Here is a 26,734-nt window from a genome sequence, read left to right as displayed (position 1 = left end):
TCCTTGGTCCACATCCGCCAGCAAGGTCACTCCATTCATATGTTTGATGGCAAGCTTGAGGTAAGAAAAGCATCTGACCACACACTTTTCATGAGGGGAATAGAAGAAGAAAGGCTTCTCAAACTGCAAGGAACCTCTGCTCATGCACAACTTTTCTCATATATTTCTCATCATGAAGAAGGTACACTTCCATCAAGTTTATTATGGCATGCTAGATTTGGACATTTAAACTATGACAGTCTCCGCTTATTGAAGAAAAATGGTGTTGCTGGTTTGCCTACAATTCCTAGGAAACATAAGCAATGTGATGCTTGCATTCTAGGAAAGCATAGCAAACAATCTTTTCATGATTCACATTCAAGAGCACATAGGAAGCTTGAACTCATTCATTCAGATTTATGTGGTCCAATGCCTGTTCCTTCTGCAAATGGAAATAAATATATCATGACATTTATTGATGATTACACCAGAATGTGTTGGGTTTATTTATTGAAGAACAAATCTGATGCTTTTCAAACATTCAAGAATTTTCATAAATGGATTGAAAATGATGCACAATCTCATATTGGGTCTATTCGCACTGATAATGGAAAAGAATATACATCAAATGAATTTGAACACTATCTTCGCCAACATGGGATTAAACATCAAACAACTGTGCCTTATAATCCCCAACAGAATGGTGTAGCTGAAAGAATGAATAGAACAATCTTGAATATGGTACGATCCATGCTCTTTTTCAAAAATGTAAAGATAATGTTTTGGGCTGATGCTGTTCTATGTGCTGCATATATAAAGAATAGATGTCCATCTAATGCTATAAGAAACAAGACTCCTTATGAATTGTGGTATGGACATGTTCCTTCGGTAAAACATCTCAGGATCTTTGGTTCCACCTGTTATGCTTTGATACCAAAGGTACATAGAAACAAACTTGGTGCTAGAAGTCGTAAGTGTATCTTCCTGGGGTATTCAAACACCTCTAAAGCATACCGCCTCTATGATGAAGTAAATAAAAAGTTTGTTGTATCTAGAGATGTCATTTTTCTGGAATCATCCAAATCTGACAATGTTGTTGAGTGGCAACTTGATCGCTTGGATAGCTTCGCAAAAACAAAATCATTTAAAGAATTTGATAATCAGATTCCACATCTTGAAGGGGGGATTCCTATACTAGATCAACATGTGGAATCTTCTTCTGAAGAACAATCTCCCCTGCATGAAACTCCAACAACGGATGATGCTTTAAGTGATGTAATTGATAGAATTGGGAGACTCAATCTTGATTCAGTCCCAACTCAATCAACAGAGCAGCCTGGACCATCTCAGAAAGGTCCCCCAAAGTGGCTGACAAAGACACTTGAAAGTGTTCATCCTAATGAAGTTGGAAAAACAGGAACCAGAAATTCAAACCGACAAAATGGAGGTGATGTAGATGACTCTAATTCACCTGTTGATATGGATGTTACTTATGATTCTGAATTGAACTTGTCTACAGATTTTGAACCAACTTCCTTCAAAGAAGCTACTTCTCATGATGAATGGAAAGAAGCGATGAAAAAGGAGTATGATGCCCTCATAAAGAATGGCACTTGGAAGCTGGTTGATCCTCCATTTGGAACCAAACTAATTGGCTGCAAGTGGGTCTACAAGAACAAATACAAAGCTGATGGGTCACTTGACAAGCACAAAGCTAGGCTTGTGGCAAAAGGCTTTGCACAAAAGGAAGGGGTCGATTATGAGGAAACTTTTGCCCCCACAACAAAATGGGCCACCATCCGGACACTCTTTGCACTAGCTGCTCAGAACGGTTGGAAAGTCCATCAAATGAATGTAAAAACTGCGTTCTTGAATGGAGATCTAAAAGAGAATGATTTTATGTCCCAGCCTGAAGGATTTGCTGTGAAAGGACATGAACATAAAGTATGCAAACTTGTGAAGTCCTTGTATGGCCTCAAACAAGCACCATGAGCCTGGTATGAAAAACTAACTAAGCATCTTCTGAAACTCAACTTCAATCATTTTGATCTTGATGATGCAACTTTATTTGTCAAGAAAGTTGGCAAAACAGTTGTATATCTTGTGGTATATGTAGATGATCTTTTAATGACAGGGAACAATGAAAGCTATATTGCATCCATAAAGAAAGAATTAGGAAAAAGTTTTGAAATGACTGATTTGGGCTATGTTCATTACTATCTTGGCATTGAAGTAACCCAACATCCAAAATCCATATTTCTTTCTCAAAAGAAATACATTGGAGATTTGTTAAACAGATTTGGCATGAAAGAGTGCAATCCTCTTTCTACTCCAATGGAACAAAACTTAAAGCTCACATCTATTGAAGGAAAGGAATTTGAGGATGCAACAAAGTATAGACAGCTTGTAGGAAGTCTCATCTACCTCACTACTACCAGACCAGACATTTCATTTACTGTTGGAATCCTCTCCAGGTTCATGCAAAAGCCTTGTGAGGGACATTGGTTTGCTGCAAAAAGAGTTCTAAGGTACTTGAAGGGAACTCAAAACCTTGGAATCAAGTATACACAGGTGGACGACTTCAGCTTGATTGGATACTCTGATTCAGACTTCAATGGAGACAAAGAAACTAGAGTATCTACTTCAGGATATGCTATGAGTCTTGGATCAGGAGCTGCCTCTTGGAGATCACGCAAACAATCAGTTCCAACAGATTCCACAACAGAAGCAGAATACGTGGCAGCAGTTGAAGCAACGAAAGAAATTGTGTGGCTCAGGAAAATTCTTGAAGATTTGCAGGTAAAACAAGTACAATCAACTCCACTCATGATTGACAACACCTCTGCAATAAAGTTGGCCAAGAATCCAAAGTTCCATGATCGTACAAAGCACATCAATACTAAATATCATCTGATCCGACATCATGTTGAGGCCAAAACAATCCATCTCCGTCATTGTTCCACAAATGAGCAAATTGCAGACATCTTCACCAAAGCGCTTGGAAGAGAAAAGCTTGAAAGATTCAGAACGATGCTTGGACTCACCAACATCCCTTCAGATTAAGGGGGGGAATGTTGACACCTAATCCTCTGCGATTGGGTGAATTTGGAATGTGAACAATCATCAAGAAGATGAACTGATCAGTCACATTCATGTATATAACAATAGCTACCTAATGAAATAAACGAATCAATTTTTCTGAGTTTTTCTGCCAAGTTTGGAGTTAATCCTGGCCTCACAGGGCGTTTGCAAAATTGTTCCAAAACCTATGTGTAATGGATGATTTTATTTACTTCGAGATTATAATACTACTTTTACACCTACCACTCTTTTAATAAATAGATATTATTAACATTAAAAATTAAAAATAACCATTTAGCAAAGTTGTAGTTTAATTATTCTACATTTTGAGTTTTTTTGACATTTTTTTTTTAAGGAAAGTTACCCAAATTTAATAGAGATTTATTGAAATCATAAATTTGACCAGTAAACTCTCCACAATCCAAATATTCTTAACTATATTTATTTATACATTCCAACCAAAAAAATTATTATGAATATCACAAACAAATTAATTAAAAAAAGGACTTGCCACATTTCAGGTATTCGGCTTGTTTATTATATGAAGATAATGTTCTCTGCAATAGTTAAAAACAAAATAATTATCATTCTAGTTGTTAGTATTGACACCATCTCTCAAACCCATGCCAGTTCTTGGTAGATTCGCGCAAAATTTCTAGGGTTTTCTCAATATTAGACACAGATTTCAGTTCTGGGTGGATTCGCGCAAAATTCCTAGGGTTTTCTCAATATTAGACAAATGTTTCTCGGCTAAATTGCGAGGGCGCTGAGAAATTAAGAGAATCTGGCCCGATACCTGAGGTGCTCAGGTCAAATTTGGTCGTTCCGGGGAGTTTTTCTTCATAATCCTCGCAGGAGGGTTTGGTCGTTTCCTTGATCAATCAGGGCAATTTCAGATGGGCAAGAGGAAGGAACGGCGGCATGCAGCCCAAAGCGCGGCAGGCCGGAGAGTTAAGCTCGATCTCTGGACCGATGACAGCGCGCTTCGCAGCGAACAAACGGGTAAGTTTTCAGTTTAAGGCTTTTTTCAATAGTTTTATCTTCCAGAGTAAGTTTGATTAAAATTACAGTTTCTTGCTGGGAGGGTTTTATTTCTGTACTATTAAGAAAAAATAATCAATTTCTGTTTTTTATGAAATCCCTTGGTTTTTTCTCCATTAATGATATTGAAATACGTGCCTTGTCATGTCCATTAGGTATGCTTGCTACTGTTGTAATTTTGAAAGTTTTCTATCTGCGTTATATTTATAAAAACACATGTTAAATTCCGTGTTTTCGAAGAGGTACGGTTTTTGTTCATTTATGATGTGTTAACTTTGCAGCTTTTGGGGATTTCAATCAACATGTGAGGATTCAAAGCTTTTCTTTGCCCCAATCTGCTCTACTCTGTTTATATGTGATTGCTACTGTTTTTTTAATCCTTTTTTCTGCAAAATTAGGAATTTTATAATGGGACCTGCAGGTTTGCAAACTGTCAGTCAATCTAGCAACTGCGATAAAATCTGTATAGTAAATATTTTAACTACTAAAAATGCTGTAAATTCTAAAAATGGAATTATTAAAAGCAAAGTTTCCAGATTTGGCCCGGGAAACGGCTTGGTGAGGCTAGGGGGTAAAGTGTAGCGCTGGAGCTTGGGAAAATTCTCGCCAAGAACCTGGGAAATGAAAACACTAAATATAATACACACAAATTTCCCAAAAAATGTTTCCAAGTTTTTGTGGAATCAAACTCTCTTGTGTTAGGAAAAACTCCTGAGCTAGCCTCGATATTAAATTTGATTTGCTGGTTTCTGCCATCTATGAGCTTCTATCACGCAGTGTGTTTTTTGTGCTGGGCTTGTACGAACTTCTCGACGAGATGTCTGAATTTCACAAAGCGGCATGATCGTCAAGTGTTTCATCAGCTTGGCCATCTGTTTTGTTGTTTCTGTATTTTCTTGCTAACTCCGTGTTAACTCCTGAATTTCTTCTGTCCTTTCTCCTAATCTATATATTTTCTTCTGCATGATGTGTATAGATGTCATGGAATGGATGACTCTGGAAATGCCTTGGCCTATGTTACCCTCTAATGATGACCACAGCTGAGAGAGATATGGAGAAAGGAGGAAAGTAGTAGTTTCAGAACTGTGGGCAACTGTAGGGATATTTTGTAAATGTTCATTTTTCAAATCAAATCCTGATTCATTACAGGAGATTTGATATCACCTTCCTTACTCTAATTCATTTTTCCGCATGCCTCTCCAGCTATGTATTCTGCCTTTCCTTGCAATGATTACTGCAGTATTGGTGGAGTGGTCCTCCCTCAACTCTTTATTTTTAACCATTATTGAGAGTGTCTTAGACTAATAGAGGTCTAGATTCTAGAGTCCAGACACTCTTGCAGTTAGCTTAAGTCTTCCTTAGAAACAAAGCATTTGAATGACAGGGACTGATTTTGACTCCTCCAGCAATGCAGTTATGTTGATAATCTCCATGGCCTTCTCTTGTTTTCTTTTAAGTTTTAGTTCAGCTCCGTGGTTTCTTTGTTCAATGAATTCGTTTAAGTGTTTGAAGCCTGTTGCTAACTTGCTTTTTGTTTCCTGCTACTATATATTTGGATTGGTCACTTATTCTCACACTGTTGAGTATGAGAAAAATAATTTCTTCCTCCCAGCTTTCCCTGGGTTTCTAAGATTGAATCTCTACTTACCAAACTGAGGAACAGAAATGAAAATATAGAATAAAAAGCTTGATGGAACCTACAATTTTAAGTTACATTGTATCAGAGTACTTCTCATTGGCCAGACATACTAGTGTTGTTACAGAATGTTTTGCAAAACTTTTCTGGAGCAGAGCTTTCCAGAATATTTTCATTCTCCAATTATATATTAAGCTATCTGCATGTGATCAATACAAAAATTTAGCTAAAGCTTTTGACTTAATTGGCATGCAAAGAACTTGGTATTGATTGTAGCCATATGTAGTGTACAATCCAAGTAATGCCAAAGAAATGCAATTTAATTGAATAGCATTAGTGTGGTGTGGATTTTTGAGAGGTCCAAGGACAACTTAGTTACATTGATTGTGAAAACCCTGTGAATTGGAGGAAGTCCTTGGGGAGTGATTCGTGTAGAGAATGGATGATGCATTTTCTTGGGGGTGAATTTCAAGGCTACTTTTTATTTTTTATTTTTTTAACAATGATACCTTGTTACTTAATGCACCTCTAAAGAAGTTGACTTATTTTAGAAACAGAGTAAATGCAATATCATGGGGGAGATAACAGTAAGTTTAGTATGTTAACAATTCAAGTTTACATTAAAACACAGTATCCAACTGCTTTGCGTAGGACATGAAATGGCTTGCTGCTTCGGTAGAGAAGATAATTCATTCAAAACTGCGACTAGTAATTGTTGTCTTCCTCCATGAGTGCACATTTCGAGTGGCTAAGAAAACACTAATAAAGGTGTCTTGTTACTTTGCATGATTATGTCCAGGGACTTATTTGTCAGGAAGCCTTATGGTTAGAAATTCATAATCTCTGTCAGCAGTTAAGGCTATTATTACATGAAATGTCAGAAATTCTAAGTATCATTGTGTGTGGGTGGCTGTAGCTATGGAAAATGATGGACACTATTTTATGAACACATTAGGCCAATGGATCATATGAAATTTTAACTACCTTAATCATATTTCATTATATGTCTGTATTTTGAGCTATACAGTGATTGTGAACAGATTTGCTTTCTGTGAAATTGAAAAATATAGGTTTGAAATGTCTACAGAACTAGAGGTTACATGTTTTAAATTATGATGTCGTTTTGGTTTATTTCCAACATAGGTTACAGGCTAAAACTCTACAAACTGACAGAATCAGTTATAGCTATTAATAGCCATTCCATTTGTCTGATGCACATTTTAGCTGCAGCTCAGTTATCGAGCCAATTTAGTAACCACCCTTACCATCAATGATAGTTTTTTCTGGCAACACTTTTTGTATTCTCAGTGATCCTTGGTATTGAGAGTAATCATTTGAAATTGCAATATTAATTGCACTGAGAGAAGTGAGGAGCACTCTACAGCCCTGTATGAGTGAGATGTGCCACATGATTAAGGCTTATAAATCAAAATTCACAAAATTTTGTGGTCTGTAATGTTAAAAATAAAATTAAAAAGTGGATTATTATCCTATTGTAGACAACTGTAATAATAAAATTAAGTGTCATAAATCAACGGTGAATCTTTTAAGCACTGAGAGTTTTGCGTCACAATTTCTTTTCGATCCCTCTTGGTGCTTAATAGATCCAGGGTTAAGGTGTGGATCTGTCAGTTAATAAACAGTTATCTGCTGGAAAGAAACTTTATGGATATTATCTGTTGGATAGTTCTTTTACTTAAGGACATTCTATTTAATGTTTTTGTAAGTAGAAAATCATTGTGATCCACACTTTTCTATATCATGTTTTGAAATGTACCTTATTTTATCGACAAACCATTTTTTTCTTGTGTCAATGCATTCCGCCTTGATGTTTTGCTGTAAAGTGGAATAAATCTCAGGCAAAACCTTCACTAACATAGTTGACTGAAACTCTGTCATGTGCAATCACTATAGAAATATTGGAAGACTCATCTTTCCAGTAAAAAAGCCAAGAAGGATTGGTTAGAAGCATTTTCATCCATTTCCTTGATGCGCAATCCCATGACAATACAAAACTGAGCTATTGCAGTTTCCTTTTAGCACCCAACTAGAAATATGGAACAGTTTTTATCCACTGGGGATGTGCAGGACTGGTCCTTACCATCTTTAGCTTTGTACTTTAAAGTTTATATCCTTTCAAATGCATTTCTACATATCTTTGGCAACAATTTCAGCAACGTTGTTTTTGGAGTAACATAGGTAATTTCAGTCCAACAGTTCTACTTCTGGTGTAGCAATAATTCTTTTCATCTAATTGAGGTTAACAGTTTGTTCACATTAACAGTGACATCAAGCCAATAGTTGCTTAATAACTAATTGATGGAAATTTAAACTGGCATTCTATTGATAACAAAATAGACGATAAAATAAAGGATGGATTTTTCTGATGTGGTGACATTTGTATCCATTAAACAAAGGTTGATATGTACATAAGCCATAAGCTGCACAACATCAACAATTTGTCTTTGTACCCTTCTGTGTAACTAATTTAGTGGAGTTTCAAATATGCAAAGCCATTCTTTCTACTCATTGTCTCTCCACTTGAGCAAGTGGATGCATATCTTCTGTCTGTAGCAAAATTATTCTTACTCATGCATGTTAAGGGAGTGTAGCTTACAAGTGTGTGTTTGAGGTCTTTACCTGTCAAGCATATCCTTTTGATAGTTGCTAACTTTGGGCTTTGTCAAGGCATATTCTGCTGTAGATCATATTGCATATGGAGTTCTAATGCGTCATATTTGCTTGTTTAATTTATGCCAACTAGTTTTGCATGGATTATATTAACTTGTAAAAACTATTTTTATTGCATGCTCCCTGGTACTTGATTAGTGATGATATTTTTTCTTACTGCTTACATCGCATTTGAGTAAAAAAATGTTAATTATTTGATTGTATTGTGTTGTTTAGGAGCTGTGGCTAGCACCTCTTTGCATGATGAATCTGGAGGTGCTGTTGATCAGAATCATGGCGCTGGATCCTCCTCTTCACCATCGTCATCAGGTGGGTTCACTGGGCTTCTTAACGGAGGCCTATGTAAGGAAGAATTACCTACGGGGCGTTTGTTCCATGGGAAAACTCAAAAATATTGGTTCAACAAATATTATTTGGCATGAGAAATTGCTTCTGAGCCCCTGTAGGTTGGCTCTGCTGTTGGGAACATTCAATGGGTCAGATCAATTCAGCATGCAACAGTGAAAATTGAATGGCTCCCAACCTGTTGAGGCCATCTGGGCAGCATCCGAGCGACAGCAGGCAGAAATTGCCACTTTGGTTCGTATGTTTCTAGCTTTATTTGGTTTGTATCTCCTAACACTTGCCTGATTGTGTCAGGTCCTTGATGTCTGGTGTGCGCGATGCACATAAAATCATCTGAAGCTCTTAAGGGCTATATTTCTATGTTGGGATTAGGGATGATGGGCTCTTCCAATGGATTTTAGATTAGATAACCTTTTATTTTTGTGGTCATAACAAAAGTGATGGAAATGCCCTTTTTCTGTTAATTGATGCCATTTCTGGTTGTCCATCATCTGTGCTTGATGTTCTTTGTCTGTCATTTCCAGGTCAACGTCAGGAGAACCCGTTATCACTTCTTGGCCAGTACAGTGATGATGAATTGGGAGAAGAGGAAAGCACAGAAACCAAGGAAGCATGTATCTCTGAGCTAAAGCCTTCAAGTTGTGCAACTGAACAGGTATAGCTATCAAGGGCTGTCATGCACGACCCTCATGCCTTGTTTAATTTTCACTGCAATGAATCACAAATTTCAACATTAAGTCATATTTTTTTTTTGTATTTTGACATATTTACTAAGAAGAAATGTTGGTCCTGTCTGTCTGTGTCCTTTTCTGTTTTATTAGGTGGCAGATTTCCTGGCAGATTTGCAAAACAATGGACTTATTGAAAATAGTTCAGACCTTAAAAAGGATGTTATTGAAGAAAATGTTAATGCTGAACATGAGGGTGCAGGTGTTGCAAACTCCATCCTGACTGAAGCAGATGCAAAAGAGGAAACTTTAATAAATGTCTTGGAAGGATTTGCGACTGTTATAAAGGACTCTAATAATTCAATGGTTCTAGACCTTGGTTCTGCACAAGCACAGACAATCGAAGATACAGATAATGAATGGAAAGCTGTTAAGCATGAACAAAGTGGTCAATATTATTACTGGAATGTTAAAACTGGGGAAACCACCTGGGAAATACCCACTGCTTTGGTTCAACAAGTTACAGAATCAGCTGATGGAAGATACATATCAAAGGAAGAAAGCTCACAGGGAGCTGGGTTAGGCCTTAATGATACTACTTTGGAGGGAGAGGGTGGACAGGAGGCAGAACCTGGGGTCCCTGGTATTGAAGTGGATCCTACTCCTGCTTCAATACCACCTGAAACTTCAGAGCCTTCAATAAATAGCTTTCATGACAATGAGCAGAAAGGCCTGCAGGAACAGACAACTGGAGTTAACTTGGATGAACAAGTGAAGGAAGAGGATGGAGATGTTAAACTGATCTGTTCTGATGACATAATTGTTGACTTTAAGGATCAACTGTGTCCAGCAGATGAACCTAGAGTGGAAGAAGCTGTCCCATGTAATTCTGTCTCCTCAGAGCAAATGGTAGATGGAGACTTTGACAACACAAAAATAGAAGATATGGGAGTACAATGCTTAGAGGCAACAGAAGAGCCTAACCAAGACAAACAGTTCATAGCTCTCAAACAAGAGATTCAAGAGCAAAGTCCCAATCCTCTTGAACTTCTTACATGGAGTGAAAAGTTGTCTTTAAGATTCAAGGCTCTTGACGGGTACTGTATATATTGCATTCAGTTTTATTGTTTATCTATTCTGGAAGGAAATTTTCTATCTTCAAAGTATGACTTTGATAGCTGCTATCTTCATGTTTCTTGCAGTAAGTTATCTTTCCACATATTGTATTTTATAGATTGTCTCCAACAATTTCCTGCACCTATAACCATTTTTCAGGAATACTGATACCATTCGAGCTCCAACCTTGCGACTAAGGTATGCAATGGAGGCAGAAATTCGAGTAGCTGACTGCAAAGCCCTTCTCTCACATGGAGGTTCTTTGGGGCCATTTTGGTTACATATGCAGTCACAACTTAAGCGACTTGAGTCTGTCCTTACTGTGGAAGAGGCTGCTGCGATGTCAGCTGGAGCAGATCAATGTAGGCTTTTATCCACTTCGTTTTCTTCCTTCCGAAATCGAGCTGCATCGAAAACTATATTGAGAGAAAGTAATAGGGATGAAAAGGATAAAACACCTGCCTGTGTTGAAGTTGAATATCACACAAAATCTCCAATGAATGAGGACAACATGGCTCTCCCCACAGATAAGAATCAGATGTCTTCTAAGGATGAAGAAAGCACATTGTATTCTCAGGTTGAAAACACACCTTCACCTAAGCATGAAATATGTAACAAGTCTCCCAATCAAGTATATTCTTACAGTGATACAAACCATGATTTAGAGGAAGGCGAGATAAGGCAGGTAGCTGATTCCAGGGCCTCAGAATGTGCTATTGGAGATTTTTCAAGTCCTCAGAGGACAGAGGGAAATGACTTGATAAAGGATATTCCTTCAATCTTTGAAAAGGTTGTTGAGAGTTCAAAAGATGCAGGTGAAGATGTAGACATGGAAGTTGATATGGAGGTGGATGATCAGACTGCTACAGGAGCATTGATTCACGAGGGAGATGAACCATCATCTTTTCATGGTTCTGCTTTGCAAACTTCATTGGATTCATCATTACCTTCAGCAATTCCCATTGTATCTAATTGCTCAGGCTCCGCATTTCCAATACTGGTTGGAGATGATGCATGGAGAGTAGCCCCTCAACCTCCACCGGAAGAGTGGGTTCCACCACCACCTCCTGATGGTGGTGATGCCATTCCTCCACCACCCCCTGATGAACCACCCCCATCCCCCTTAGCTCCACCATTACCCTCCACTAGCTACGAGGAACCTTTATGTCCTGTTCTTCCATACACAGAACAATATATTTCAGCTTATGTCCCTGTGCCCAATTATAACTATTACTCATCTTCAAACAGTGAAACTGCCAACCCTGATTATTATGCCCATCCTGATGGTCTTACGGATGGAACACAGCTGTCTTATTATGAACATACTGCAAGTGCATACATGGAAGGTTCAGGCTTGAATAATCCTCTGGAAGGTTTAATGTATTATGAGCCTGGTAGCAGCACAATACCTGGGAGTGCAGGGATTAGTAACCCTGGAACTTCCAATTACTATGAACAGATTGGTGCTATCACTTATGTTGGGAACTCAAGAATCAACACAGACACTAATAAAGTCTCTACTGAAGGTGTCACTGATGTTGCGGGTCCGTCATCAGGGCCCATTAGTACAGGCGAGGTTGCCTCAATCCAAGTTTTGACTTCTGTTACCAGTAGCTCAACAGCCTCAGCTACTGTGGATCCCTCAACTGGAGGTGCAGCTGCAGGAACAGTGGCAACTGCAGGAGGCAAAAATGTATCAAAAGGTAATTGCCAATAAAATGTGTATTCTATACAGAGAGCTATCTTGTTTTCATGCGTACTAGTGTTGCTTTACTTTTGTCCTCTTTGTAAACCTGAAATTGTCTGATAATTTAAAATTTTTGAGTGCTATACCATGCTATTAACAGGCTAAATTTTCCATTTAATTGTAGTGCGAAGTAAGAAACGATCTACTGCGGTGGCGTCGACACTGAGATCCAACAAGAAGGTTTCTTCCTTAGTTGACAAGGTACTCAAAATATTTCTCTGCCTAATTTTTTTCATTCAGGAAATCCCAGCAATATGTGTATTTATGCTTGGAGTGTGCTTTTATTTTGCAACTATTATTGATAGCTTGAATTGCAGTTAAATGCTCTCACAATGGCCTGTTGTGTGCCAGTGGAAGGCAGCTAAGGAGGAGTTGCATGGCAGTGATGATGAGGATGAAAGTGAAAATGCTATAGAGGTTTTGGAGAAAAAACGTCAAAGGGAAATAGATGTATGTTGTATGATATCATAATTGTTTATATCTTGCCAGTGGCATGTTAAAATTAGATCAAGTATTCTTAACAATTGACATGTGTTAAAATGCTTTGCAGGAATGGCGCATGCAGCAGATTGCAAGTGGTGAAGCGCAGGATAATGCAAATTTCCAGCCTCTTGGAGGTGATTGGTAAGCGTTGATTTTCAATGTCTTTTTTCATGGTGATGTTGGAAACCGTGACACATTCTGACATCGTCTGTTTAAGAAACATTATCCTCATTGAGTCAGGTTCTAAATGTGCAGCCAGATTGCACAAGTTTCTGCATGTTTTCTGTTTTCATTGAAATCTGAAGATGAAGGTCAGTTCAATATTTTTGCTCCTAAGATGATAATTCTCTTTTCTGCTTGGTTCAAGTTAGAAAAGTGTGTTTGCATAGGAAATGTTTGTGGTATTCCAATGGGTGTTGGACAATAGTATATTATAAATAGCCCATTGACCTAAGTTACTGGCATTCAGATTTAGATATGGATCCACCAGATTTTGAAAAGTCAGGATCTGGGTATCATGGGGAAATGGAAATTACAAACAATATATGTGTGTGTATGTAAAATTATGTTGAAATTTAAAAATTAAAAAAAATTAAAATATATATTATGAATGTTTGTAATATGTAATACTCATATAAAATACAAATATTAGACTAATAGACTTATTAACGAAATATTTATGAGTATTTTACATTAATTAGTTTATACAAATTAAATTATAGAAATTCTTAATGTTGTGGATCTTTGAGACATGGAAGCCCCTTTTGACAGACGAACTGAACATTTATCCTTTGTCTTGGGGTTTTTTCGTTGTGGTTTTTGATAATATAGAGGACAAGAAGTCCATTTGTGAAGTTAAGCCATGGTTTTGGGGCAGTGCTGGTCTCTTCATGCATTCTTGGACTCCCACTTTTGATCTGGTAACGACATCAATCTCCACAATCCTAGTTTGGATAAGGCTTCTAAATATTCCCTTGCATTTTTGGAATCTTACATCGCTTTCCTCCATTGTGAATGCGTCGGGAAAGTTTTATTGCCGTTTTGAAATAGAAAATTTTTAGAAGACTACATATAACTGCATTTGTGTGGAAATGGACTTCAACAAGGGCTTGCTCATGGAGATTAATTTGATGGCTCCAAAGGCTCGATTATGAGAATATTTCATTTTGGTGTATAAACATGTATGAAACCGGGCATGTAATTAAAAACTGTCCCAAACGTTTTCATAATAGCAAAGACTGGAAAAAATCTCGGATGCCCAAATGGTGGGAAGGAGTGCAAGGCAATCACTATACGATATACAAAGAGGAAGAGATTCAGGACAAGAAAGAATCATAAGACAAGAAGGAGACAGATATGACCAAAGAAAACACATCTCCAACATCAAAATCTAAGCAGGAAAATGCACATGCCAATGAGGATCCTCTGGTCATCAGTAAGGATTCCCTAGATGCAGCATTAGTGGAAAAGCAACAATCCCTTGTGGAAAACAGATCCCCTTGGGAAACCACAAGTAATATTGTTGAAAAGGCAACTTCTTGGGCTAATCAGGCGAATGAGGAATATTTCAAGAATATTATCGTGCACTTGCTGAAGAATGATCTTTCGGAAATTGCAGAAAATGCGGGTTGGACTCAAGTTGGGGAAAAAGGAAAAAGTTTTTCACCAAGAAAAACAAGTCAGACTAGATCAAAATAAAATTAGTGAAAAATGGAATATAAGTGTCTCTGATATTGGGGGTTTTTGTTGGACACCTAATCCTCTAAGGGTTGGTGTGGAAGCTAAATAACCAAAAGGAGTCCAAGAGACCACTTGGAATATGAATCCAAGGGTCACACCATGTACTATAAATGTATATCATTTGTTAATAATAAATGAACTCTCATGCTTATCTTTCATATTATGTTGTTGCCATGTGTGTGTTTAACATGGTATCAGAGCATCTGAGAATGATACGTGCCACGGGTTTGGCACCTGGTTCATTGTGTTCAAGTCCAACATTCTCTGGCTACGTGAGTTGCGGTGGAGATTCATCTTCTGAATAATAAATATAGAGAGAACAACAGCCACAACCACAACCACAAAATGAGTCCATTGTTGCGAAAAGGTCACGAAGAAACTGATCATTTTCATTATTAGAAGGTTTGAGTTCCTAATCCCCAATTTCTTCACCACCATTACTTCGATCTTCCACGCCATTCTGTCTTTGCATAAAATCAACGTGCAGGGACTCTGGATAATCTGAAGCAATCTCTTGTCTGGGCTTGCTAATTCCGTCATCAGGTTCCATATTCCACGTGCTCAATTCCGTTACAGTTGAACTGTTGAACAGGTCAGGAATAGATACAATCTCTTGGTATCGCTGCAGAACGCATGCGTAGAGTTGAAAGGATGCATTGCATGGTATGTACATTTTATGTTGGGCAATGTGCATTAAGGCTGGTTTGAATGGTTTGTGGTATACCTTACCATTGTAAAATCTATTCCGGTTACCATATTTTTACTGTTGCAGCATCCGGCTTAGCACCATACCACATCGCATATCATCATCCCACCAAACCACCATTGCTCTCTGTCTCATGTGTTTTTTAATATATCAGTCATAATCTATTCATTTAACATTGTGACGACATTAAGTTGAATGTTGTCGTTGTCCCGACATTAAGTTGAACGTTGTCTGATACGTTGTGCCTCCCCGCGGCTCCCATTCAGCTGTATTCATTTAACATTATGTATAAACGTTGTGTATGCATAGTTTCATGCCACCATTGGTAAATCTGCCTCCCATTGTGGTATGATGAACTAAATTCTCTTACAAAAACGACTGCCTGAGTCTGGAGAATCAGAAGCACCGCAGAACAGCTTCGCAACGATGTGGAAAGCAGAGAGACTCTACATTACGTCCGAAGTGGAATCGATTGAATTGAGTTGGAACACACAGTTACAAAGATACTCTATGGAAGCTGAAGTGATTGAGTTGAGTTGGAATGCATAACTGCAAACATACTCTTTGTATTCCACAAAGCCCAACCTATTGATTCCCATTTTGGAACAATTCTTGGACCTGCATATAACATCTCTGGTGGTGGAAGGCGTATTCGTGTTTTGGGCAAGAATTGATTCTTTTGCGCAGGAAATGGTTGTATTCATATGATATTCATGTCACTGTACGTGGAGCAAAAGAACTGTTGGGGACCTCCTCCATGTGTTGGGCTGAGCGATTTACTGAATGGGCACATTGGTTACTGTCCTTCCACATCGATTGTAGAACTTGTTCACACTTGCTGATGGTCTTCGTGATTTGTTGATGACACATTTATGATTTGTTGTATTTGCCTCCAAATCTAATAAGCAATTATATATAGTCATGTTTCTAAAGGCTTTGTGGTCTTTGGAAGAAGCTAATAATTGATATCTAGATTCACGCTGTTGCAAAAATCATATGATTTTTTTATTTTTAGGAATTGTAGGATGTATGCTTTGATTGAGGGGCTGCCAGATGCATTTTCACTTCAGTGCCTAGCGCGTGTGCCATTCACATTTCATCCTCAATAAACCAACTGGAGTTTACAAATGTTGGATTGATGGTCTGCGCAGAGGGAGTATCGGTTTGACAAAATTGGTACATTGGTATGCAAATCAATGTTAACGTCGTTCACTGGACCCATGGAACGTGCAGTACTGTAAACTTCTGGTGGTGCAATATATGGTGAAGGTCAAGCTATTGGCTCGGATGCCCGCTTGTTTCATTTGGTGAAGCAATGACAATGCCTCCTCAGGAAAGCCATGCCTTGCATAGGCTGCCATCATAAGAGTCCACGAGCACTCATCTCGTTGAAGCATTCGGTTGAAAACTCTGCGAGCGTCTGCCAGCTTTTCACACTTAACATACATTTTAACAAGTGCATTATGTAAAAGACTGTCTGCTTTAATTTCGATCTGATTAATGTGAGCATGTACTATTTTGGCTTCTGGTAAAGCTTTGTCCCGAATGCAAGCCTCCAACAGAGAAACGTATGTAGAAGAATCCACAGAGTTGTCAGTAAAGCGTAAAATATTCAGGGTTTCATTCAAGCAACCCTGTTTACACAATATTCTGACATCGATCAAAGGCAAACTATTGCCATTAGCATTGTATTAGAGTTTGGAGTGCGTTGAGGTCCTCATTGTTTTACTATTTTTTTGAGGTAAAAAAAAATGGCTCCAATTGGTGCAATATTAGAGTTATTGGACAATCTAATACTCTCTACTATGGATAATACAATCAAAATCAGCAACAATTTTCTCACCAATATTCACAGTTGTATACAAGATGTACATTACAAGATTGAATTTTTGCAGCTTGAATCTTAGCTACAGCAAGCAAAATTACAACAATGGAGTCGTCATTTTGAACCTGTTTCTGTTCAGAACAATGAAATAGACTCCCATAAACAACAAGTCAATAATGTTGCAAATTCAGATTTAGTGCCTAATGCAACAACAGATTTGCATGCAAAAGCAGAAATTCAACCTGCACTTCCCAAGTCGGTCATCAGACCTTGGGAAGAGCTTGTCCACAACAAGCACAAAACTAGTCTTGGATATGACAAGGACGTGTCCATTCATATTCCAGACTACTCCAAGCCAATCCAATTTCAAAGTGCTGGATTTTTTGAGGACGGTTCATCTTCACCTGCTCCTCATGACAGTGCACCTCCAGCTGTTCTAGATTTTGCCCCTCTTCCACAGCAACAGATTGTGAAATGCCAATACTGTGACCAAGTTGGCCATCTGAAAGATAACTGTTTTGATCTTCATCCATGTAAGCACTGTCACAAAACCAATCATTCTTCAAACAGATGCTTCAAAAATAAACCTCTTGCAAGAACAAAGATTCATCTTGGATGGATCGCTTCTTAGCAAAATGGGCATCAACAACCAAGAAGATATTTCAGTCATATGTTCGAACTTTTTCTAGAGTATTGAACAGTCTTGCAGTTGAGTTTTCTCCATCATCTCACCTTGTATCGGACAGGGGGGAAATGATGGTCATCTACAAGCCTTGAAAGTCACATTAAGCGAGCCTGAGTCACAACTTGCCATACCAGATTCAAAGCTGTAGCTAGAGACAAAGATGACCCTGAGCATGCCTTCAGTTTGTGACACCTCTTCAAAGAATTGGGGACACTTCCTCTAGTAGAAGACTTTAGCTTCTTTCCAGTTTTGGAAGAGTTCCAGGAATTGCATTAAGCATTCCAGAGTTGTTGGTCATCCTTAAACCATCACAGGTTGAGACTTCCCTTTTCAGGTTGAAGTTCTCCCTTTTATGCGGGGTGAGACCTCCCTTTCATGGTTGAAGGTTTCCCTCTTCAAAACATCAGAAGCACTTCCTCTAGTAGAAGACTTGAGCTTCATGCCAGACTTGGAAGAGTTCTGGGAACTGCACTAAGTGTTCCAGTGTTCGTGGTCATCCTTAAATCACCACCCTTTATACCAACATTTCAGAGAGCACATTCAGCCTAGTGCTGCCATGAATTTTTGCACGTTTTGTATTACAACTCTCTTCTTGGACTCATACATAACCCTTCGGATTAAGGGGGAATGTTGGACACCTAATCCTCTAAGGGTTGGTGTGGAAGCTGAACAACCAAAAGGAGTCCAAAAGACCACTTGGAATATGAATCCAAGGGTCACACCATGTACTATAAATGTATATCATTTGTTAATAATAAATGAACTATCCTGCTTATCTTTCATATTATGTTGCTGCCGTGTGTGTTTAACAGTTTTTTGGAAAATTTTTACTTGGAAAGGGATTGCAATCTGTGTCATGGGGAACTTGCTTGAGGGTTTGGATTGAGCATTTGTGCTCAATCATAAATTTGCAAGCCTTGGATATCTCTAAAACATGTAAATGGCTCTGTTCATGTATCTAGTTGTTTTAATATAAATGCTATCCGTTCCGTTTAAAAAAAATTCTTAATGTTTATGATTATTAAATAGGAATGATTAGTAAATAGTTAATGATTAATGTAAAATATAACATAAACTATTTAATAATCATTCCTTTATGACAAACTATTGGAATTCGATTCATGAATTTAATAGCTTAAAATATCGGGGGCTTGTTACAACGAAATCTAGCACCTAGTGAAAGGCTTCACTATGTGACGTAAACAATGTGCAACACATGGGAATGTTACTAGTATCACCTCAACAACTACTTCCTTCTCTTTAGCGAAGGGCCTAGGGATCAAATAACCCAAGGATCTTAAGCTAAGTGCCCCTTGAGGATCCTACAATAAAAATAACCATCGTATTAGGGTATGACAAACTAGGGTTTTGTAGTGGATGAAGAAGTGAAATCAAAACTTGGGTTCAGGGGGCTTGTGGATCAATCTAAAGGTTAGGGTTTAGCCTAAGCAATTTCAAATAGGTTACCTGAACACATCAAATCAAGAGAAACTCAAGACTGCTATAAACTAGGGTTTTAAGGCAATGAATTGAAGCAAAACTAAAGTTTACAACAACAACAAATCTAGCTAGAAAACAGTGAAAAATGCATGAAAAACTTTAAATTAGCTTCTCTAATGCAACTTTCAAACAAACCCTGCTTACAAGGCATACATCAACAAGTCGATAACACGAGATTTTGATGAAAATTAATCTTGGTTTACCGCAAAACAAAATAAAAATAAATTTTGGGGTTTGAAATAAAATGCCACAAATGATAAAGATTGGCGCCTTATCAATCTAGGGCAAATGGAGTCTAATATTCAAACCAATATAGGGCTTTTTTATGAGCAATTCTAAAGCCAAACAAACTAAGTTGAATAAAGTAACTTACCGCTCTGCTTGCAATTTATGTTTTCAATTTTCGAGATGATTAAAAGAAAGAAAAACCTCTCTATTCCTCAAATGCTTGGGGGAAGGGTTTAGCTCAACAAGGGTTAATGAAGCAAATACCAAATAAACTAACTTAGCACAAGAACATCCATTCCATGGAACACTATACCAAGATAAAGCAGATAAACTAACTTACTTCACTATGCAGCATCCAAGGCAATATTGTAGACAATAGTTATTGTATCCTTACATTCAATCCACTATAGTGAAAATGAATCTATGGCTGTCGGAGCCCATGAATACAGATTATAGCATTCTAGGCAGGAATTTTGTGAGTATTTTCGGATTTAATAGGGATGCTTCACCATAGGCATTAATTCTCTTCTCTGTAAATGCATGAAATACTAGGAGAGCCTTCATATTAAGGAATGGTTGTTTACTATCCTCGATACTAACCATTCTAGTAAGGGATACCCTTAACCACATTTCAAGGATGCAAATCAGAAAGCACAATTAAAATCAGGAACACTCTGGGATTTAATAGGGCTGCCACATCATAGGCATTTATTCACCTCTCTAAATGCATGAAATACCAGGAGAGTTATTAATTTTAGTTAACAATGGTATGTTCTATGCTTAGCACAATTACTTCAATGTCCTTTTAACAACCCAATGACAATTTCCAATTTAGTTTTTCAATAGCAATCACGTTAACCATAAATCACGTTGACAGTAACTTTAGATAGAACATGAAAAATGAAATGCAGAAGACAAGAGGGCACCAGATTTGGTGGATGCCAGGGAAAAACCCCAAGATGGGGAAAAACCCTTTGATCAATTCTTCTTATTATTATCTCAAATTTTCAACAGAGAGAGAGAGAACAAAAGTAAATTTGACTTGCCAAATTAAAGTCAAAACAACCCTGTCAAATCTGCATTCAACAACAGTCAATGTCAGCCCTAACCAAAAAGTCAATGATGGTCAATGCATTAGCAAACAGTCCTCTTTGGAGCTTGGTCAAAGGCTGTCAAACTTGGCCTTTTGAAGTGGTCAAATTCAACCCAAAATATTGACTAAATCAGTGGTCAAACTTGGTCAAATTCTGCACATGAAGTTTGCTTTCAACCCTGGTCAATGTGCGCAGAATACCTCGGTTCTTGTGCCAATCAATGTGGCCTTTCAAAAACGAAATTCTGACCCAAAAATTGCAGTCAAAACTAATGGTCAAAGTGCCTGGTCAACACTGGTCAAACCTGCAACAGAATTTTGAAATTATGGACCTGTAATCTGTCCTGAAATTCATCCTTCTTGCCTCACGCATGAGAGAATAGATATGACCAATAAGCTGTATGAACCAATCAGAGGAGAGAGAAGAATGTGTGAGATGAGGTGATGCCAAATGAGGTTTGAGGTCTCTCATATTTATACAAGTTGTTGGGGCTCAAGTGACATGTCCATTGGGCTTCATGAGCCTACATGATGTGGTTGACCTTGACAATTTGCACATGTGTGGGCCTGACCTCAAAAACATATTTTCCCTTGTCCAAATTTGATGTTTTTTAGGTCGATTTTGGTCCTCTTGAAAAGAGGAATTTAATGCAATAGTCATCTCGATCAAATGAGCTGTTCCAAAGTGGAATTTGGCCCTAGTTGCCAATTTTAACAAGAGCCCTTTGTATTAAGGTATGGTTGTCCCCTATCCTTGATGCAATGGATTCTGGCAAAGGATTGTGTTCTTAACTACATGTTGAGAACACAAACCAGAGTGCACTCTTAAAGATATTCAGGTAGCCAGAAAGTTCATGGCATTTTTAGAGGAGCATGTTGGGCATATATTCTGCTCATGTAAACAATACTTTTACTATCTATTTATCCCTGGAATTTGGAACTAATTTCTCATTCTGTTTAACTTTTTTTGGTCGAATTATCCTGAATTTTTAACTGACATGTTTGATGGTTACAGTGCATTTCACTGTAATTATACATGCATACGTTGGTGTTTGGTTTGATGCTTAGCTTGAAATATATAAATGTGCAGAAATGGTTGCAATTTCTTTATGATATTTTTTTGCTATTCCATAAGTAGAGAAGGGGACTACTTTGCTGGTTCTTTACATAACAATTATTGATGAATTTTCCATTTACATTTATATTATTTCTTCTTTTCTAGTAATTTAACTAACCTAACTCTTATATATATATATATATATATATTGGTCTTTATTATAACTAATTCCCCTTAATTTACTTTTAGATTTATACCTTTCAACTAACTTTTATTTATTTTTTAATATTAACTTTATATTGGTCTTTATCATAACTAATTCCCCTTGCTTTATTTTTAAATCAAACCATCAACTAATTTTTATATATTTCATATATATATCATATATATATATATATAAGTCAGGTCCTTAATCTAACTAACTTTTATATTTATATATTTAATACATATATATATATATATATATATATATTTATATATTTAATATATATATATATATATAGTCAGGTCTTTAATCTAACTAATTCCCATACAAGTCACGATTTTATTAAACTATTAACGTAATCAACATCTATAATCTAACTAACTCCATTTAAATTATCATTTTGACTTTTTAACTACTATCCCTAAGTCAAAGTTAGCCGTTGATCAAGATAGCCGTTGGAGGCTCTGCTCAGACTATTTAACATGCATAGGCTAGATCTGTTTCTTCAACTTGTCCTGACGATGAGCCACACTGGTTGGTTCGAAACGCGTCGACAAATGTCTCTCTTTATGTGATTTACGCCGAAGTTCTACTTATAAATATTATGGATCACAGAAGCCTCAATTCAACAATTCATAGACAAGTTATCTTATTCACATCTATTGAGCCGAAATTTCTTAAAATGACCATTAAATCATGTGAACAGTGAAACCATAACTTATGTTAACCCTTGTTTTAATTATTTGGTGCTTCTTTAACTTTAGATTCTTATTTTGTATCCAGGTAATGGTTCTTGAGGATTAATCCTTCAAAAATAATAATAATGTTGATATTTCTGCAGGATAATGTTTCTTACAGGGTTGGTTTAAAATTTTGTTGTGTTTTTGCCAGGAGAGACAGGGTGAAACGGAAGAAAACTGGATCTGTTATGGAGGAAGCAAAACCTCAGGCAACAACAGCAGACAATTCGGGATCGAAGGGATTCGGTGAAAAGAAGCCAGACTTAGTGGAGCTTTCTAAAGGTCTTCCCACAGGATGGCAGGTATGAGTTGAACAGCTATTTTGGTTAGTTTCTTAGTCCCATCACACTTGCGATGTTAGACACATTCATTTGTGAACCTTGTCTGGCTTGCAGTTTGCATTTTTTGTGTCCCAAGTTTTTTCTTTTTTCACATCACTTGATTATTTTGCTATACAGATGGATCATTTCTTATTTTGCAGTCTAAACACGTACTGTTAGTATTATTAGATTATTGCAGGGAGAGAAGTGAGGTGCATTTTGTGACACGTGGAATAAATGGGCCAATATATTATTAGGAAAAATAAAAAATAACAGCATGAATGAGATATGTAATTTCTGTGCATATAATTCTAAATATAAACAAAATCTGTGCTGTAAGAAAGAAGCTTCAAGGAAAGAAACCAAGCTTGTATTTTTTTTTGTAAGTCTGAAAGAAACCAAGCTTGTATTTTTTTTGTATAGTCTGAAAGAAACCAAGCTTGTGTTTTTTCTTTCTAGTCTGTTGTAAGAAATTTAAGAGAGAAATAAAGTGGGCATATTTTTTCCCAAAGAAATAACTTTGGTGGTTCCCTGATTTTCCTTGGAATTTCCAAATAGGAGGAGGGGGTTGCCAGCCACATGAGCAATTGGTAGTGGTAACCCACATGACTCCCTAGGAATTTGATTCTGTGACTTTTGCGTGCAATTTTTTTTTTCTTTATCTTCTTATTTGGTTAATTTTTGTTTTCATTGTTTGTTCTCTTTCTCTTTTGTTTCTGTTATCGTTTTTGTTTATTTTTGTTGGCTTTGTTTATTATTTGGGTTGTTCTTTTGTTTTTTAATTTTCTTTTGTTTGTTTGTTCTTGTTGTTTGCTGAAAAAAATATTTTCGTAGATTCTCCTCTCGTCCCTGGAATTTCCAGATATAAGGGGAGTCCATTAGCAGCCGCATAAGCATTTGGTAGTGTTAACCCATGGGACTCCTTAGGAATTTGATCCTGTGACCCCCTAGATAACCTTTGCCTGGGCTTTAGCTGGATGAGCTTAACCCACTGGTTTTGATGGGTGTGTATGTAGATAAACACCAGTGAAGATCTGTTTACGTGGAGAGAAATTTGCATTTCAATTTATTTTTGATCTCTCTTGATGCTTAATAGTTCCCCGATTAAGATGGATATTTGCTGATTTGTTTTGCATTGATCTTAATGATTCCTTCTTAGAACCCAAATAAGATGTATAGATTTTTGATGAGTGTTCTAATGAGTTTACCTTGGTTGTTACATGGTAACTGTTTGATATATATATATTGACCCTTTCTGTACAGGCATTTTGGGATGAGTCTTCAGGTGAGGTCTATTATGGTAATTTGACAACCTCAGAAACTACATGGGAAAGGCCGAAATGATACAGCAACAACTTAGCATTAAATATTCTGCTCTAAAGATTCCTGGGATGAATATTCAGATGATGAGATCTACATGGGATTTTTTTCTATTGGCAGTTGCAGATGTTTGGGAAAAAGGTTTCTCCTGGAAATTTTTTTTGTCAAGTGCAACAATCGGGTTTAGTGCTCTTGTCAGAGCAGTGTTTCAAATCGCACAACCACCTTGTTATAGATATTATTATGTAAATCTGAAGCCTTTCTTTGAAATAGTAGATTGCAATTTCAACGTTTGCTATGGTTGTTTCTTGTGAATGGATGTTGGCTCTATCTTATTTTAGCAACAAATATGAATGTGGGCCAGTTATTCTAGTTCAGTTTGCTCAATTTTGATTGCCTTTAAATTATTTCAACATGGTAATGTCATCAAGAGGACTGGCAGCTCAACTCTGTCATGCTATATTTGTGGCATTCTTTACCAGCAGTTTCACCCTGCAGGTTAGGTTGTGATTGCAGAATTTCGACTGCTGTTTAATAGTTTCGAGGTTTAACCGAATCATGTTATGACATCTCAGGAGGGCTGGCAAATTAACTCTTGCAAAGTAGTTATAACCAATTGTTAAGTTTTTGTTTCTTGTTTAAAACATCTATTGATTTTTTGGTCATGTAATCTTCAGTGCTCTAGCTTATCAACAGATTGGTAGGTTACAGAATGCTGTACGTAATCTTGATAAGTGTAACCTTGAGGTGACAATAAACGTATTGGTAGGTTTCTGAAATGTTTTATAGAATTTTGATTAAGAGTAAGACCTTGACGATCACAATAAACGATTTTGAGGGCAACATTTCCGTTTAGGCATATTTTCTTAAAGTGCACTTTACATTACCAACAGAAGGTCATGTACACTTCACATTATAGCCATGTACACTTTGGTTCAAGCCTCCATTTGAAAGGACGTTGCCTTGGTCTTTCATGTCTTGGCCACTACCAGGATATACTGCGTATTCCTTCCTCCATGTTTGTGGTGTCATGCCCGCTGTCAGATATCCCGGTGTACTTGTTCAGTCTGTACTAGGACTACTCTGGAGATTAGGGCTCAAATTTACAGAGTAACATGGACTCTGGTGGAGGATTAACTTGGTAATAATATGATTGGAGTTTACCAATGTTTTGACTTTTTTCACTTTTTTGTGGAAACTGAAAGAGTGGCCGGGTTTGACAATTTGTGTATAGTCAAACTATGTATTATTTGTGCCGACAGTGCATTACCATCAATAATTTGATGTTCACTGTTGTCGGCCAAATGCAAAGTATTTTTACCGCCGTTCAAAATTTTAAGTTGGTACAAATTATATTGGACAAAAAATTAAAAAGGGTGAATGTAATTTGTCTGGGCATATGCTGATCAATACACATCTTTCAATAGAGTAATTAATGCTGTATACACTGGAACATATACGATCTAATTTTGCATACAATGGGATATATACCATCCAATCTAATTTGAAGGTATTTGAAATCTAATAATATGTATACGACCATTATTTGTTTTGTTGTGGGTTGCATAACGGTATTTTTGTTGTGGGCTGCATAATGTTTGCCTTGTTTACGACTATATTAAGACTATTCTTGCGACATGTTGGATATGATCTTTCAGGATTCTTGTCTTGAATAAAATTGTACATAAATAAAATTAGGGGGTGCGAACATGGAATGACCCTCTGGAAAATGAAACGAAGGGTGAATTTTCTGTATATATGTGATAACACACATTATTGGAAATGTATCACTTGGGTGTTAACTGATCCTGATCCTTTGCCCTGATCCTTTCTGGCATACACTCAATGTTTAGCTTGCAGCACCATCAATTCTCATCCCCTCAATTTGCCTGTCAGATTGCTATTCTGGCTTAAGCGCTTCATATATTGGCTTCCTGTTGGTGCTTCTATTGCCCTGAGCACTTCTGTCAGTCTTGTGCTTTGTGCATTCTCCAACTCAATAACATTTGGATCTATATTCCTCTCTTAGTGAAACCCTAGTTGCATTTGTGTTTCAATTAATCTTTGTTTTCTCTCACATGCTCAGGAAATTGAATAGGAGTTCTTCCTCAGCCAACCTTGCAAACACTCTTTGGATGCTCATTCCTCCATGCTCAGTTCTCATTTCTCCATTCTTTCCATTCCATTGTCCTCTTCATTCACATTGTCTATGGAAAAGAAACCTGACCTCTTGTGACTTGGCTTTATTTTTTGAGGCATCTTTGCATCAAACCTGCACACATTCCTCCATGCTCAGCTCTCATTTCTCCATTCTTTCCATTCCATTGTCCTCTTCATTCACATTGTCTATGGAAAAGAAACATGACCTCTTGTGACTTGGCTTTATTTTTTGAGGCATCTTTGCATCAAACCTGCACACATTTCCTCTAGAATGCGTCTCATTTCTCCTAGCAATTGATATCTCCCAGACTCTGGCTTCTCATGTTTGGATGATTCCCTTTGGTGGTGTGTGGTGGCATTTGTAACCA

General features: G+C 37.3%; 1 protein-coding gene across 2 annotated transcripts; it reads left to right on the top strand.

The window, feature by feature from the left end:
- The first annotated feature begins 3,611 nt into the window (after positions 1-3,611).
- LOC149173536 (WW domain-containing protein) lies at positions 3,612-24,499 on the top strand. Of its 2 annotated transcripts, XM_089424643.1 has the most exons (10): positions 3,612-4,062; positions 8,645-8,737; positions 9,298-9,428; positions 9,595-10,538; positions 10,717-12,260; positions 12,429-12,505; positions 12,656-12,754; positions 12,855-12,928; positions 22,718-22,868; positions 24,150-24,499. In XM_089424643.1, the coding sequence occupies exons 1-10, from the start codon at positions 3,957-3,959 to the stop codon at positions 24,228-24,230; spliced, it is 3,300 nt and encodes a 1,099-aa protein (XP_089280769.1). In that variant the 5' UTR covers positions 3,612-3,956; the 3' UTR covers positions 24,231-24,499. The 2 variants fall into 2 exon arrangements, with proteins under 2 accessions (XP_089280769.1, XP_089280770.1); XM_089424644.1 differs by lacking the exons at positions 3,612-4,062; positions 8,645-8,737 and adding an exon at positions 8,996-9,007.
- The last annotated feature ends 2,235 nt before the right edge of the window (positions 24,500-26,734 follow it).

The sequence above is a fragment of the Pinus tabuliformis genome, chromosome 4_2 (assembly GCF_031772625.1).
Source record: "Pinus tabuliformis cultivar Carrire ecotype Pingquan chromosome 4_2, CPIR1, whole genome shotgun sequence".
NCBI classification, from domain to species: domain Eukaryota; kingdom Viridiplantae; phylum Streptophyta; class Pinopsida; order Pinales; family Pinaceae; genus Pinus; species Pinus tabuliformis.
Note: the sequence above shows the minus strand (reverse complement) of the source record. Positions and strands in the feature narration are given on the sequence as shown.